At 43.7% G+C, this 17406-nt stretch overlaps 1 protein-coding gene across 1 annotated transcript in view; it reads left to right on the forward strand.

Moving 5' to 3' along the window:
* Window positions 1-269: 269 nt before the first annotated feature.
* The window catches only part of ercc6 (excision repair cross-complementation group 6), a gene marked incomplete at its 3' end in the record, with an annotated part of 51299 nt that continues 34162 nt past the window's right edge, over window positions 270-17406 (forward strand). Inside the window, exons 1-5 of the mRNA XM_084076964.1 lie at window positions 270-377; window positions 706-926; window positions 3948-4179; window positions 7032-7152; window positions 7754-7868. Of these exons, the coding sequence (XP_083933090.1) occupies window positions 716-926; window positions 3948-4179; window positions 7032-7152; window positions 7754-7868 (679 nt within the window). The 5' untranslated portion in view covers window positions 270-377; window positions 706-715. The remainder of the gene's footprint in view (window positions 378-705; window positions 927-3947; window positions 4180-7031; window positions 7153-7753; window positions 7869-17406) is intronic.

Consider the following 17406-nt stretch of genomic DNA (forward strand, 5'->3'; position numbering starts at 1 on the left):
ACTCTCAGAGTTACACACCCATAAGGGTCCATTTGGTTCCTGTCCATCATTTACCCCCTGGAACCCCCTCAAGTACCCCTGGGGGTCCCCGGACCCCACTTTGAGAACCAATGGTTTGAAGTGCCCATGTGGCCGTGCTTCTTTTCGGCTTGTTTTCTAGACGTTGTTGCTTATTTCTCTCACAATACCTGGCAACACCGGAACCCAGCCGGCTCACACGCCCACACAATCCCTTTCCGTATCCGGTTGGGTTCTATCTCCACACCGGATCTGCAGCCTGACGTCACAGCGCGAGCTACTGAGCGAGTGGCTTCTTGGCAGAAAAACATGTCTTTAATGAGGAAGCCATTGGTTGTTGTTGTGTAACTGAACGTGTTGTAAGTGTTTCCTGTCTTTACCATGCTACAGATATTATATTATAGTTATACTTTACATGTTTATGAATGAAACTGATGATAACAGGCAGTCAGTCAGTAAAATATGAGCTAACTGTTAGCAGGGCTAGCCTAGCCACGTAAACAAAGCGGTTGCTGTGATGAATGGTGATGTAACATGTAACCATGCTTTATAAACAATAACATCATTATGTTTTTGGGGGAGAATGACGAGTAGGACGTGTTTAATATGTAACGTTACGTTGGACTGTTTAACTTTATACAAATAAACAGTGTTTTGAGCCATACTGCTGCTTTTTGTGTGTTGCAGTTGCGTCGTCATGCCAGTAGATGGCGGCCGAGACGAGCAGGTGTCCTCCTCGCTGTGGTCCAGTCCAGTGAGCAGTGCTGCTGCTGCTGCTTCTCTGCCTCCTGGAGGGGCCGAGGAGGAGGATGGGACCACCAGAGGCTCTGGGACCAGCCCTGGAGGGGCCGAGGAGGAGGATGGGACCGCCAGCCAGGAGGCTGACAACACTGGACCACCCGGGGAAGGTATAAAGCTACATCTGTGACAACTCTCACTGATGCTGTGCAGTGAAAGTATTGGTTTTAGTTGAACTCTGAGAGTGAACACATGTAACCCGTAAGGCACAAATGGGCAACATACGGCCCGGGGGCCGGGCCCGGCCCTTTGACCATCTTAATCCGGCCCGCCAAGTCCTCAAAGAAAAACAAAATGACCCCCCCCCCCAAAAAAAATTACATTCTAAAAGGCTGCCGTATGTTAATGGTTTTGAGAAAAAAACATTTTAACTCGACTCCAATTAATAGCAATTAATATTTACCATTTGAATACTGTACCTACCTGCATTCCTCCTTCCGTATGTACTCAAATGTTTTATGTTTATAATGTAACAGTGACACCTTGAGTCCATATTCATAACATAATGCAATGTGTTTTATCAGTGACTTATGGAGTGGTGCATATCAGATCAGATAAGATACTGTATACATTTATAGGCTCATAATTTACAAATTGATTTTTTTAATGCAAGTCATCTTTTTATTGTAAGGCGTACACCTAAGTCAGTGGTTCTCAAACTTTTTCATGTCAAGGACCCCCAAATGGACACTTATTAGCCCGCGGACCCCCATTTGAAAAGATACATTTTAAGGACCCCCAGTTTGACATGCATTAGGGCTACGGACCCCCATTTAATGGCATTTCTATCTCTGGGAACCCAATTCATGTTGTAAAATCAATGTTAACTTAACTCTCAGAGTTACAGACCCATAAGGGTCCATTTGGTTCCTATCCATCATTTAGCTGGGGACCCCCTAGAACCCCCTCAAGTACCCCTGGGGTTCCCCGGACCCCACTTTGAGAACCACTGACCTAAGTGATACAGCTGAACAATTTTCAGTTACAACATTTTGTAAGTGAAAATTGTTGTTGTGAAAGCAAGTACCTTATTGTAAAGTAGACTGGCATGTCTACCAAATTCATGCCGTTTTAACATAATTCATATGCGTTTCAAGTTTCAATTCAATTGTACAATGTGTGGCCCTTGCACTCGCTTTAGCGAGGTCAGTATGGCCCCCTGGAAATAAATCTTGCCCACCCCTGCCGTAAGGGGTCCACTCAGTGTCACAAATGGTATTGACCATTTATCGCTTAAAACACCACTGTTCTGGGATCATTTTCACATCTGCTACGGCTTTTGTGTGCGCCCCGACAGTTTTTAAGTTGCTTGAGATATATCCCCCCGCCACACACACACACACACACACACACACACACACACACACACACACACACACACACACACACACACACACACACACACACACACACAATCACACATAATCCATGACTTATTGCCTCTGGTGACTCACTGATATGGTCCTTCCAATGAACGTGTCGACCTTCATTCTTCGATTAGTTATTTATTTATGTTAATAATTTACACTGCTTTCCTTTACAAACGCAGGAAGTAGTAGACCCACCCCAAGCTAGGCTGGGATCTTTTCGCTTGTAACTTGCTGATCCAGTCTGGGTCTACTGCGGATACGGAAACGGAAGCGTGCGCGTGTGTGTGCGTGTGTGCATGTGTGCGCGCGTGTGTGTGTGTGTGTGCGTGTGTGCGTGTGTGCGTGTGTGTGCGTGTGTGCGCGTGTGTGCGTGTGTGCGTGTGTGCGTGTGTGCGTGTGTGTGTGTGTGTGTGTCGTGTGCAAATTACCTGATACAGTAGGCGGGCTCTAAACCGCATAAGAAACCTGGGGAACGAATGGCAGCGCAAGGTTAGACCCAGCCAGGCAATTTAGTGTTTAACTCGGCAATGCATGTCGGGGCATGTTTTCTGATGTGGGCATACTGTACCTGCAGAAAATAACAACTGATTTATTTTTGTTGATGATAGGATTATTGATTTGAGATTAAATACACAGAAGAGCAGGCTAATTTGCAGGCTGATTATCAGGATTGTTATGTGGTCTAGCGCTATAAAAGCGTAGGCCATTGTTTCTATGGTTTGACATTTAAAATAAAAAGAATGAAGGTCGACACATTCCTTAGAAAGACAATATCAGTTACCAGAACTTGAAGCAGTGCCGTGTGTTTACAGTGAGTCTTGTAACTTCAAACTCCAGTTTAACCATGATAGATTCATCGAAAACACTCGTCCTTGGTTCCGGTGACTCATACTGCCCTCCTAATACGACAGGGGCCATGTTTTTTTCAATTACTTTTTTTCATAAATCTTTCATAAATCTTTCATTGTATTTTATTTTTTTAATTTCCCCTCAAAATTATAAAAAATACATGTAAAAAGTAATTGAAAAAACACGCCCCACTCACGTATTAGAAGGCCAATATACCAGAACCAAGGACAGGTGTTTTAGATGAATCTATCATGATTAAAATGGGTTTGTAGGAAGGGGACGTGTCTGATAAAAATGAATATCAAATATCAAAATACTGAATCAAGCAACTTAAAATCTTTCGAGGGTGCTCACAAAAGCCTGAGTAAAACGATCCCACACGGCTGCCAACACTCCTGGATCCCACATGAGTCTCCTGGTTTTTGACCACGTCTCCTGACACTCTCCTGGATCGCCATTGCTTCTGGTTTTCTCCTAGATTTGTTAACAAACTCCAAAATTCACCAGAACACAGGACATTACATCTACTATGTTCAAAAGTTTCTAGGGGAGGACCCCCAGACCCCCCGGTTCGGGGGTGTGGTCAGTGCATGCCATCATACAGAGATAATAACTTTTAAGTAATGAATGGTTATTATTAAAGATGGGTCTTACATTGCTTCAGTCATCAAATCAATTTCTGTGGGCCTACTTTTTTAAATGGATGAAATTGTACCCATTACAATGCTAGTAAAGCAAGCCTGATAAAAGTATCAAGCTCACAAAATTCACCGAAACACAGGAAATTACATCTACTCTGTTAAAAGATTTCAGGGGGAGGACCCCCAGACCCCCCTGGATCCCAAACATATTTAAAAATGAAATATCCCTTTAATGGGTGTTTGTTTTAATGCCTTGTGAATGTGCAACCAGGTGGCAAGCGGCCCGGTGGATCTCTGGTGCAGATCGACCGGCAGCGCATCCAGGCGGCGTGCGCCAGCTCCGGGGCCGACGAGCTGCAGGGGCTGGGCGTGGCCGTGTACGACCAGGACGTCCTGGAACAGGGGGTCCTGCAGCAGGTGGACCAAGCCATCCAGGAGGCCGGGCAGGCCGCGGCCCAGGCCGAGGCCCAGAAGGAGTACCAGTCTGTTCTGGATGACGTTCGGTAAGGGGAAACTGATACTAAGGAATAAGAAAAGACTAGAATGCTGTAAGCCCTTAACCCATTAAGACAGGGAACGCATCTGTGTCCTTTTTAAGATTTCTTTGGCTATTCAAAAATAGCAGATATACAAGCTCATAGCGCGGCACCGAGTGCCGCGCTATGAGCTTGTAGATTTGCTATTTTTGAGGGGAAAAAAATAGCGTGCAAAAAATGTGTGTAAATCTTTGAATATATTGTATACTAGAGTTTCGGGGGGCTACGCCCCCCTCAACCCCAGCCGCGCACGGGGCCCAGCGTGGCCGCGTGTATATTGGGGTACTCAAATTGCTGGAGTAAAACTGTGGAAAAGTAAAAAAAAAAAAAAAAAAATTTGAAAAAAATATATTTTTGATGTTTGAGGGGGACCCCCGCGGACCCCCTGCTGGTCGACGGACCCCCTGTGGAGTGTTGGGCCGCGCGGGGACCCCCCTGGAACATGGCGGACCCCTTCGTGTTTTTTTTTTTTTCATGAAGGTGGTTGCTTGTTTCTGGCGCTTGTTTTTAGAGAACCTGGCATGCCAACGACTTGGCAACCCGACTTGTTTGTTTTTGTGTTTGGGATGAACATGGCACGTGAAGGACGGACATAGTGTGATCGAGACATGAGTGAAGTGAAAGTAACGGCCTGGGTGGAACAAAGGAGGTACGTAAGAAGGGGGGGGGGGGGGGGGGGGTTGAAGCAAAGGAGCTGCGTGTGTGTTGGTGTGGAGGAGATGGGCAGAGTGCAATGGCGGCGCAAGGCAGCGCATGCTGCCGCACGTTACACCAGAAATGGTGCCTGGAGAAAATGGTGACCAAAAAAAAAGTTTTGAAAAAAAGGAAAAAAACCCCGCAGCGGCTGGCTGCTGTTGTGGTGATGAGGTCGTGCGCACGGTAAACGGTACGAAGCTGCCTCCCCTTCCGTTTTGTCCGACATTTGGTGAGTAGAATTAATTATGTTGCGCGGTGGAAAAGCTGTAGTGAGCAGTGAGATGTCCCCTACGCGAGGCGTAAATTCAGCGCGGCCGCCGTGGCGAGTCAGTTGGCCACATGTGGTCTGGCGGTGCGTTGTTTATTCGATAACAGAGCTGTGGGGTGTGGACACCGAGGGTGCGGAAGTCGGTCGCCATTTATATAGTTAGATACATTTTTAACTCAAATCTTTGCTTCTGGGGGTTCCTGGAACAAAAATATTTTGAGAAGGGGGGAGGGGGGTCCGCGAACAAATACATATAATTTTGGGGGTCCTTGACATGAAAAAAGCATTAAAAAAACCTTTTAGGATTTAGAAGACATTATTTTGTAGAATCCTCCAGAATCAAAGGTTTGAGATTTTACAAATGTACGCTTTAAGAAATATATATATATATACCTGTAGGCCTATCCAAAGCATTTTCACGCTTTTTCAAAAATAGCTCATAGCGTGGCACATCTGTGCCATGCTATGAGCTTGTAGATCTGCTATTTTTGAATAGCCAAAGAAATTAAAAAAAATTACACAGATGCATTCCCGGTCTGAAGGCCTCTGCAGACAGGGTGCACGGAAAAAATGGACAATATGATTTTTTAAATGAACACATGGTTCTCAATGACCTCATGCACACCGGCTCCCAATTTACCGTGCGGTTATGCGATGCATTTTTTTTTCCAATCGAACCCAGTTCGATTCGTGCGTCTTTTCGCATGCAGTAAAAACTGATTGACTAATCACACCCTGTCTGCAAAGGCCTTTAATGGGTTAAACTTCCTTACATGCACTTCAGATGACAGATATGTCTATAATGCATTGATCAGGGCTAAGTGCTAAGATTCTTTAGTCCCTCCAGGAATGTAAGTTTTTGTTTACTGCAATTTTGGGGAGGACGAATCAATAGTCTCTCCTGCAGATCAGATCACTCAACGTTTACTGTGTAAAATTCCACTGAGCCATTAAAAAGAAAATACTGTAGTAATTGTGCCAATTACTGTGCGATTTCTTTGCAGTAAAAACTCAGTAACCACTATTTTCCCTATTTTGGGCATAGCAAAAATGTCCCCCCCCCCCAAAAGAAAGTTAAAATAGCAGTCGTCACGATGAGTTGTGTGCTTGTAGACTGGCTATTTTCACTATTTGTCATTAGGGGGGTGGGGAAAAAATGGATTCATACTCGAATTGCGATTCTACTGTTGGACGATTCAATATCGATTCTCATTTTCCAAAAATCTAAAAAATCTTTTTTTTACACAAAGACAGTATTTTTGTATATTTAAATTTTTTAGAAGTGGCAAGTTCTGGGCTGGCAGATAGCCTAAGCCTACCAATTCTTATTTATGTTACAGCAGTTTTATTACTTTCATTTATTGTTCTGATAACTGGGAAGTAACTGTAACTAAAAGTTTAAATATGTGCATGCATGAATAAATGAGACATGTTGTCTTTGTGTGTTTACATTATCATCAGTTGATAAAACCTTTACAATTATAAAAGCTACGTAAATGTACTCTGCTTTCATGCCAGCAGATGTTTTGAATCAAGAATCGTTTTGAATCGGGAGAAAAAAACGATTTTGAATCTAGAATCGTTTGTTTTGAGAGCCCAAGAATCGGAATCGAATTGTGAGAATTGTAGCAGACGATTCATTAGTCATGAAGTACGTACATAGGGCTTATGTGGTTAAAACAAACAATTGGTATTACATTCAGAAAATGCATCAGCAAATAAACTCGGAACACTGTACTGAAAGTCAGGAGGGGAAAAACTTCAGTCTTCAGTCACAAAAAACCCTGTAAACAAATCATATTTCTGACGTACTGTATGTGTGTGTGTGTGTGTGTGTGTGTGTGTGTGTTTTCAGGTCTGTTACCACGGCTCTAAAACACATCAACAAGATCTTAGATCAGCTGGTTCCCTACGCCGCCTCCAGCAAGGACATCAGCCGGAAGATCGAGTCTGTCAAGAGACAGAGAGAGAATAAGGTATGAAGCACTACAGTACACTACTGTACATGTGAATGCATCCACAATCTAACAGCACTTTAACCCATTAAGACCGGGAACGCATCTGTGTCATTTTAGATTTGAGCTTTAACCATTATTTTATGCTTTGGCTATTTTAGAAAAATCTTGAACTTTTGTGCAAATCTTTGAATACATATATATTTTTTGAAACAACATTTTTAACCATAGAGATGCGTTCCCGGATTTAATGGGTTAACTCTTTCACTGCCAGAGAATATACATATATATTATATATATGTAAGGCCCAGACTGCCAGTGATTTTTCGAGTAGTCATTCAGTCTGCAGTGTTTTGGTATTGCCTCAGCTCACTTGGAACCTCGACAGAGGTGATACATAAAGAAGTACTTTTGCCCAATGAACCCCCCCCCCCCCAAAAAAAAAAAAAACTTGAGCCAGTTGAGCCAGTACTATGCAGTGTAAAAAAAAAGCACCACAAAGGCCATTCTATAGAGTCCTGTGTTTTATACAGGACTCCTTCAAAGCTGCACTAGAACATACAATGAGCCATGAGAGCATGTCTAATGATGAGCTTATTTCTACACCTTATGATGCGTCCAGGAGAACCAGCTGAAGAAGATCCGGGCCAAACAGCGGAGACTCCAGGCTGTCCTGGGAGGGGAGGACGCCCTGAGGGTGGAGGCCGAGCTCCTAGCAGAGGACGATGGGGAGGAAGGTGAGTGTCAGCTCAGCCAGTGTTGATTTCGTCGACTAAAAACTATGACGAAAAGTGTTCGTCGACTACCTTTTTACACTGATAAACTAAATAAAAACTAAGCTACGATGACTAAAACTAAGACTAAATATATTGACAATGTTGTCAACAAATAAAAACTAGACTAAAATGTTAGTGAGGGATCTAGTGGAGAAGAGATCCAGTAGAACTAAAAGACAAGTCATTTTATGTTTGTTTGTGCTCGGGTGTTGTGCTCTGAAAATAGCAGATCTACAAGCTCACAACACGTCGCAGTGCGACGTGTTGTGAGCTTGTAGATCGGCTATTTTCAGCATGCAACCAAGTGTAAAATGAGCCATTACGACGCCATCAAGGCACCGACAAAATACATTATAGTCGACTAAATCAACTGTAGATTTAGTCGACTATAATCTTATGATATTTAGTCGACTAAAACTAGACTAAAAGTAAAATATTTCAGATGACTAAAATATGACTAAAACTGAAGGGAATTTGATTCAAAAGACTATGACTAAAACTGAATCAAAATTTGCTGTTAAAATCAACACTTGTGTCAGCCCCCCCTACGTCACTGATGAACCTCCAGAGTCACCTCCGTGTGCCAGTGTAGCAGTATAGTGGGCCAGAGCCTCTGCCTGATGACCAAAACCCTATTGTCTCCCCGGGGTAAGGGGGACTTCCCCTTTAGGCTAGTGGTCCAGATGTTGGCTTTCCCCGGGCATTACAACTGCACAATGGTAAAGATCCAGTCCCTCACACAGCCTGATTTATCATTCGTAGCGAAGCGTAAGTCATGCTTTGTGCTGGATTTTATATTCGTCATAACCCCTTTCCTGGGGGAACAATGGCGAGTGACTATGTACAGTAGCAACTCATAATGTAATAACAGTTCATAATGTAATAAACTAAATGTAATAAAAGCTCATAATGTAATTACAGTTTATAATGTAATAACGTCTCATATTGTTGAGGAAAGTAAATAGAATGTCTTGCCAAAAATACATAGTAAACACAGGAGTTTTTTTTTCGATCACGTGATCTTCTGCTTCACTGTGTGACTGAGGGTTAAATGGTGACTCATATGTTAGCGAAGAGCGCCATCTAGCGTCCTTGGCGGTGTGGGCTTTGGATTGTCACACGTCAAAAACATGTGATTGATTGATTGATGTACTTTATTTAGTAAGACATGAGAACAGTACATGGCAGTACATAACAGTACATGGAAGTACAAATTCGCAATACAAGGTCTACTAAACTGGATAGCTCATTAAGCACTTAGCTTGTTTAAGATGAGATCCCCATGCACACAAATCATGTTGACATATAAGAGACAGACAGATATACACACTACTATACAGAATGTCATACAATCAGTTTACAGGTTACTGGTATGAAGTATGAAGGGTGAAAAATATGTACAAAAAAGAAAGAGAGGGGGGGGGGGGGGGGGGGTAGGTTAGGTTAGGACATGGGGTAGGTTAGGACTTGGACAGGGGCCATTTTTGAATTGCAGCCTCCTGAAGGTGTATCTTTAGGGCATTTTTGAAAGTAAGTAGGGTTTTACACTCCTTTACTCCTTTTGGTAGGGCATTCCACATTTTAGATGAATAGCATGAGAAAGAGTTCATTCCCTTTGTTGTGCCAAATCTGGGTTGAACATGGTTTGTGGAGCTGCCTCTGGTGTTATGATCATGGACTTGATTAACATTTTGGAAGTATTTTGACAAATACAGGGGGATCCCAATGTTGTGGTGTATCTTAAAGACCAGGCCCATAGCAAGTTGCTGTACTCTGTCCTCAACCCTAAGCCATCCAAGCCTAGCAAAATGGGCATGGGTTAGATGGGCTTTGTAATTGAGGCCAAGAAGTAGCCTTACAAGTTTGTTTTGGGATGTTTGGAGCCTTGTTTTTAGGGCCTTGGAGGTGTTGTGATACCATGAAGTGCATGCATAATCATAATGACCTTGTATGAGGGCCCCTACAAGAATCTTCAGAGTATTCTTACTGACTTTACGAACAAGCCTCCACATCCTCCGTGTTATTTTGTGGACCTTTTTGATCGTCTTTTCAGCGTTTTTGTCACCTGAGAGGTTTGCCTCCAAGATGGAACCCAGGTAGGTAATTTCCTCCTTTCTTGTGATAACATTTTCACCCACTTTGATCGTGAAACTCTCAGCCTTTCTAAGGTTAGGGTTGGACCCAAAGAGGATGGATTCAGTTTTACCCAGGTGTAATGAGAGTTTGTTGTCGGAGAGCCAGATGCAGATCTTGTTGAGTTCAGTGCTGAGAGTTTTCTCAACCTGCAGCCTGTCCCTGTCCGAGACCAGCAGAGCCGAGTCATCTGCGAACAGGAACAGTTTGCAGTCGCAAGCTGAGGACATATCATTCACATATATCAGGAACAGTAGTGGTCCTAGTATGCTTCCTTGAGGAACACCACAAGTCACTGGGAGGGGAGGGGACTGGGTGCCGTTTACTTCCACCACTTGCTCCCTCCCTTCCAGGTAGGATCTCATCCAGTTCACCGACGTATCATCAAAGCCTATTGCTTTGAGCTTATTGATCATAATTGGGTGATTAACGGTGTCAAAAGCCTTCTGGAGGTCCAGCATGACCATGCCGCAATATTTGCCCTTGTCGACATCTTGTTTGATAGAGTCGTTCAAATAGAGAAGGCATGTGTCAGTGGAGTGGTTTGTTCTGAAACCAGATTGGAATTCGTAAATTAGATTTTTTTCGGCAAGGTACTTATCAACCTGTTCATAGACTATTTTTTCCATGACTTTCGAGATGGAGCTAAGAATAGAAATAGGGCGGTAGTTGCCAGGTTCTAATTGGTTTCCTTTTTTGTACAGAGGGGTCACTCTTGCTTTTTTGAAGTCGTTAGGGACCCGTCCCTGTATGATGGAGAGGTTTATTATGTGGGTAATGATTGGGGCAATGGAGGCGGCTGAGTCTTTTAGAAATTTAGCGGGGATGTTGTCGGGACCTGTGGCTCTGTGTTGTTGGAGTGCACTCAATTTTTTAAACACCTCATCTGTTGACACAGGGGAGAGTTTAAAATCATCTTTGCGTACACCCTGTTTATCGTAAAATGAATCAACATACTCTCCACCATGACTCCCAGAGTGAGGGGGTAGTTTTTCAACTAACTCTGAGGCCACGGTCGTGAAGAATATGTTGAGGATTTTACTCACTTCCCGTTTGGATGAAATGAGAGTGTCATTCACCTTGAGGTTTATGTTTGTAAACCTGGTTTTCAATTTCTTGCTGCAGCCTAGTAGGTTGTTGAATAGCTTCCAGAGCTCACGTGGTTTGTTTTGATTTTCCTCAATTTTGCCATCGAGGTAGCTTTTTTCTGCTAACAACAGCATGCCATTAACCTTGTTTCTTAGCATGTTTTTCTCTTTTTTGAGTTTCGCTACGTGGGATTCGAGACCTTTATTGAAGCTTTTGGCAAGTTTGATCCTACTTTTATGATAGTCAGAACACTTTTTGTCTCTGACTTTCATGGTAGCAAGGATATCCGAATTCATCCATGGAACCGAGCGGGTTTTGACCCTGATGGTTTTCATGGGAGCCACACTGTCCAAAATTTGAATGAATTTGGTTTTGAAACCAAGCCAAGATTCGTCTACCTGTGTGCTGTTTAGTACGTCGGACCAATCCTGTTCCTCCAGTCTGTGATCTAAGTCCTCACTCTTGTAGTTTTTGAGGTCTCTGATCGTGACTGTTTGGTGGTAACCGGTCTTAGGTTTACGTTTCTTTCTGGTGCAGAAGATCATGTTATGATCAGATATGCCACAGGTAGAAACACCACTATTGAGGATTTTGTCCTTGTCCGTTGTTAGAATGAGATCTATGATAGTTTGAGTGGAAACACACAGCCTTGTGGGCTGAGTGATCAGCTGGTGGAGTGAGTGCCGATTACAAAACCCCCTGAATGACTTAAACACTGACGCTTCCTTACGGAGCATGTCAGTGTTAAAGTCACCAAGAAGTACTGTCTCCTCATTGTCCACTTTAGCTAAACATTCATCAAGTCTATCATAGAAATCAGTCTGGTTAGGAGGTCTGTATATGGTACCGACTAGCACAGGTTTAGCATTTTCAAAAATGATCTCGACCCACACAGCTTCAATGTCTGCATCATTCAGGTCTTCGCGAAGGATGCAGACATTGTCTTTATGTACATACATGCATACGCCGCCCCCGTTTCTGTTCCTATCTTTTCTGAAAAGTTTGTAGTTTTCAATCTCAATATCAGTATCATCTATCGTATGATCAAGTTTCGTTTCAGAGAAAGTTAAAATGTCAACCTTACCATCATAAAACATCTGCTTGATTTGTGTTAGCTTGTCTCCTACAAGGGAATTCACATTGAGGTGTATCATGTGCAAGCCAACGCCAAACGATTTTTTCATTTGTTCAATGAAAAGATGTCTGTCCACTGAGAGTCCACAGAGAGGAGCAGTGTCGGGGGGGAGGGGGGTGTTGAGGTGTTAGCGTCCATCAAAGCCTCTGTTTCGCTGTACGCGGCCATCTGTGGGGGTTGGGGGGGGGTGGGGGGTTGGGCATCGTCTGGTTCTTGTTGGTAAGCAACCAGCTGTGGGGCTTGGGGGATGGGGGGATGGGGGGTTGAGGGGGGCCTTCGTCTGTGTCCACGGGGGTCCATCCTGGTCCGTGTGCCGCCTGGAAACGCCAGATGTGTCCGTGGATAGGTTTCTTCCGTTGCGCAGCGTCTCTCCGTCGCGCACGGCTGCGGTGTCGTAGTGGTCCGAGGGTGCGTTGGCTTGTTGGGACCGAGAGCTAGCGGCGTGGAGTTGTTGTTGTTGTGCGACGTTGTCGCTGGCAACGATAGCAACGTTAGCAGCGCTAGCTTCGTTGGCCAAGTTTGCCTCTCTCGCCAGACGGGCAGAAGTTTGCCTGGTGGTAACTGGGCCTGGATTAACGTGGATATCACCCGACAGGAGAAGAAAAAGGATGATTAAAAATCTTCGGTCCATGCGTCCTGTCGGGGGCGCGTACTTTCTAGTCGAGTCCATGCCTAGGAGCATATGGAGAGCTCCAGCCGCAAACCCCAGATGTTTTGATTCTGTAGTGTCGTCGAGTAGGTAGAAGTCCGAGTGTTTTTCGTTTTTCATTTCCCGTGGATTACCCTTTTCTGTCTCCATCAGGTGTAGATTTTGTGGATATTCAAGGAATGAATCCGTCGTCCACGAAAGGATGAAAATGAAGAGTATATCCAGTGAAAAACTGGCAAATATGTTGCCATGAGAGCGCGTCTCCAAGCGGGAGCGCGGAGAGCGCGTCTTCATGCGACTTCTCATCTCGGCGACTAGACTAGACTTTGGCAGTCAATGAGATAAAGACCAGAATGACTTGTTTTCTTGTTCCTCTGCCACAGTGGTAACGTGCCTACCCACCACCGTGGAGGCTGGGGGTTCGAATCCACCGCGGTTGCATCTGGCTTTTTCTTTTTCTTTTTTTATTAATTATTTATCCCCCGATTTTGTAACCCTTTTTTTTTTCACCCGGTGACAATTTTCTAAGTGATCCTGGGCGCTACACATCCCCCCACAGCCTAGGGAGCCCAGGCCCGAGCTCATGCCTCCTTCAATGCATGAGAGCCAACTGACCTTCTCGTCACCTGACAGGGGGGAGTTTCCCTTCCCCTCCAGCAGGCGTCCTGGCTGTCATGGGGGAGGCAGTATAGCAATCAGGATTACTACATTTACAGTTACAGTTTTTGTGAGGGAATTAACTCATTGAGTGCCCAAATTATTATTATCTATTTCTGGCCATTACAATTTTTATTTTTTCAAAGTAAAAAAAAAGTGCTTAGGAGGCGAGATACAGCCTTTTTAAGCACACACACACACACACACACACACACACACACACACACACACACACACACACACACACACACACACACACACACACACACACACACACACACACACACACACAGTGTGGGGGGGAGGAATCAACCGGCATTGGGGACTACATTGGGGAGATAACGGCACATATCCTAACCCATTAAGACCTGGAACTTTGTCATTTTTAGATTTGAGCTAAAAAAGCATTATTTTACACTTTGGGCTATTTTTGAAAAATCGTGAAAATATGTGCAAATCCTTGAATATATATATATACTTTTAAAGCGAATATTTTTAAGTCAAATCTTTGTTTCTGGGGGGTCCCTGGAACAAAACATTTTGATGGGGGTCCGCGGCCAAATACATATAATTTGGGGGGTCCTTGACATGAAAAAGTTTGAGCACCACTGATATAGAAACATACGTTTTTCAGAAAACTGTTGGGATTTAGGAGACATGTAGAATCAGCTTCAGGTCTCAATGGGCTAAGACAGTAAGGACCCTGATTTCCTCTTCAGGCTTGGGCGGTAATCATTCGTGGCTGCCAGTTCCCACCGGATGTTGTGTGGGAGTCTTGATCTCCCCAGACGATACTGAATAACTGCTAGCTTGCATAATGTCTTAAGACTAGGACATAAGTCCAGCACATACAGGCGCAAGTCATGTTTTTGATCTCGTCCAAAGACAAAGATACGATCTCCCACTGTGCAACAGTCCCATGGAAACCTCATGTAGGAACATAGGCCTTTGTTTTTGCCCTTGGGCTCAACCTTCTTACAGGAGAAGTTCTCTGGATTGAATTTCCACAGATAGTTCTGGAAGTTGGAACTGTTATGCCTAACTATGTTGCTGCCAACAAATATGTACAGCTCTCCATTGTAGGCAAAGAATGAATGTCTTCCATAAACATTTTTAGAACACGCTTCTGGAGGAAGCTGTGTAGGTGTGCTCAGCCAGCAGTTGGTCTCTGTGTCAAACATTCTGATGTTTGTGTTATATCCCCCGTGCCCATTCATGCCCCCAAATACAACCATCTTTGTCCCGACCATGGCAGCAGAGTGATGTGAAGAAACGGGCGGCAGAGTGCCTCTGCTGTTAATTAAAGACCAAACCATTGTAGTGGTGTCAAACTTGTGGATGTCATTAAGCTGCACCGGCCATTTATGTCCTCCATGGATATACATGACCTTCCCCAAGACACAGGCTGAGTGGTTAATCCTCCTCTCTGGTACAGTCCCAGACACCTTGGGTTTGAACAATCTGTGGTTGTTGAGGATAAATGCATAAAGTTTGTAGTACTTCCCTCCTCCCGAGCCTCCCCAGAAGTAGATCCTACCTTCTATCGGCACAGATGTGTGGAGAAAGTTAAAGGGCCATTCTTTAGTTGCCACTGGGGGCAACTTCGTCCAACACAAAGACACTGTGTTTAAGACATGCACTGTACACAGCACATTGTCGGTCGTTCTCCCAAATTTGTCGGACTCCCAAATCCCCCGAAAGAAATACATCTTGTGTCCCACCGCCACCGCCGTAATTCGACACCGTGTTGGTCCTCCTCTCAGACGTGCAACCCATCGAAACATTTCAAACTAAAATGTATTTCCAGCAAATCTCGCTCTGTAAAAGAATGGAGCGCTCTCGTGCCCTACCATTTATATTGATGTTGATATGGCGACACAAACGTCACAGGGAGCTTGGCCAATTCGTGAAGCCGAATGGTTGAGTTGGCCAATCATGGAATCTAATGCCTGTTTATCTCCCTTATATGGCAGTACAGGAAGGCTCTGGAAATCTCCCATGTCAGATGATGCCACGAATCACACAGTGGTCCTTATTTATGAAATGAAAGTAGCTGTACAGTAAGTGTTTTTTATCCCTGCTAGGCCAGAACGACCGAATGATTTTGGTCCTGTGAGTCTGTCTGATTCTGTCGTTGAACAGCTAATCCCTGCCACCACTCGACTGATGACTGATGAGTGAAACTTTGCACGCGCACTCACCATAGGCCAAGGAAGAAATTGGCCTCATGGTGCTGCCGCATCACATTTTTGGCCTATAACTCTTGAATCAGAGCTGCCAACTCTCACGCAATGAGCGTGAGACACACGCACATGACACTCTTCACACGCACACACGCCACACATCGTATTTCTCGCGCCTTCAAATCACCCCAAGGGGAAAACTGTGTCAAATCATGCTCCACTGAGACAATCACCTCTGCCGGTATTTGAGCGACAAAGCAAATTAAATGATTGAATCTGAAGTAGCCCCACCCCGTTAACTGTAGTAAAAAGCAGAAATGATAGGTGCGTGTGTGCGTCTCTTGTGTCTCATTTACAGTATGATATCCCCAGACGTCGCCGACAGGAGGATCAACATAGATCTTAAGATTAACTAATGTTCTATGTTCTACACATCCAAAATGTTAGCTGCCGGGTGTACCCGGGCATTTTCTCTGTCCGGTCAAGTTCATAATAGTTTTTATTAACTTAATTCGACTGATGTCGAATTATTTAGGGACCAACAACTGTGTGTCTGTCTGTCCATATATATATATATATATATATATATATATATATATATATATATATATATATATATATATATATATATATATATATATATATATATATATATACAGACACACACGCTAAAATCTACCAATACTGACATGATACTGACCATGATACTGACCATGATACTGACATGATACTGACATGATACTGACCATGATACTGACCATGATACTGACATGATACTGACATGATACTGACCATGATACTGACCATGATACTGACATGATACTGACATGATACTGACCATGATACTGACCATGATACTGACATGATACTGACCATGATACTGACCATGATACTGACATGATACTGACCATGATACTGACCATGATACTGACATGATACTGACATGACACTGAACATGATACTGACCATGATACTGACATGATACTGACCATGATACTGACCATGATACTGACATGATACTGACCATGATACTGACATGATACTGACATGATACTGACATGACACTGAACATGATACTGACATGATACTGACATGATACTGACCATGATACTGACCATGATACTGACATGATACTGACCATGATACTGACATGATACTGACATGATACTGACATGATACTGACCATGATACTGACCATGATACTGACATGATACTGACCATGATACTGACCATGATACTGACATGATACTGACCATGATACTGACCATGATACTGACCATGATACTGACATGATACTGACCATGATACTGACATGATACTGACCATGATACTGACCATGATACTGACCATGATACTGACATGATACTGACCATGATACTGACATGATACTGACATGATACTGACCATGATACTGACCATGATACTGACCATGATACTGACCATGATACTGACCATGATACTGACCATGATACTGACCATGATACTGACATGATACTGACCATGACACTGACATGATACTGACATGATACTGACCATGATACTGACCATGATACTGACCATGATACTGACCATGATACTGACCATGATACTGACATGATACTGACATGACACTGAACATGATACTGACATGATACTGACATGATACTGACATGA

This window comes from Gymnoscopelus microlampas (genome assembly GCF_963454915.1).
Source record: "Gymnoscopelus microlampas genome assembly, chromosome: 13".
Classification (NCBI taxonomy): Eukaryota; Metazoa; Chordata; class Actinopteri; order Myctophiformes; family Myctophidae; genus Gymnoscopelus; species Gymnoscopelus microlampas.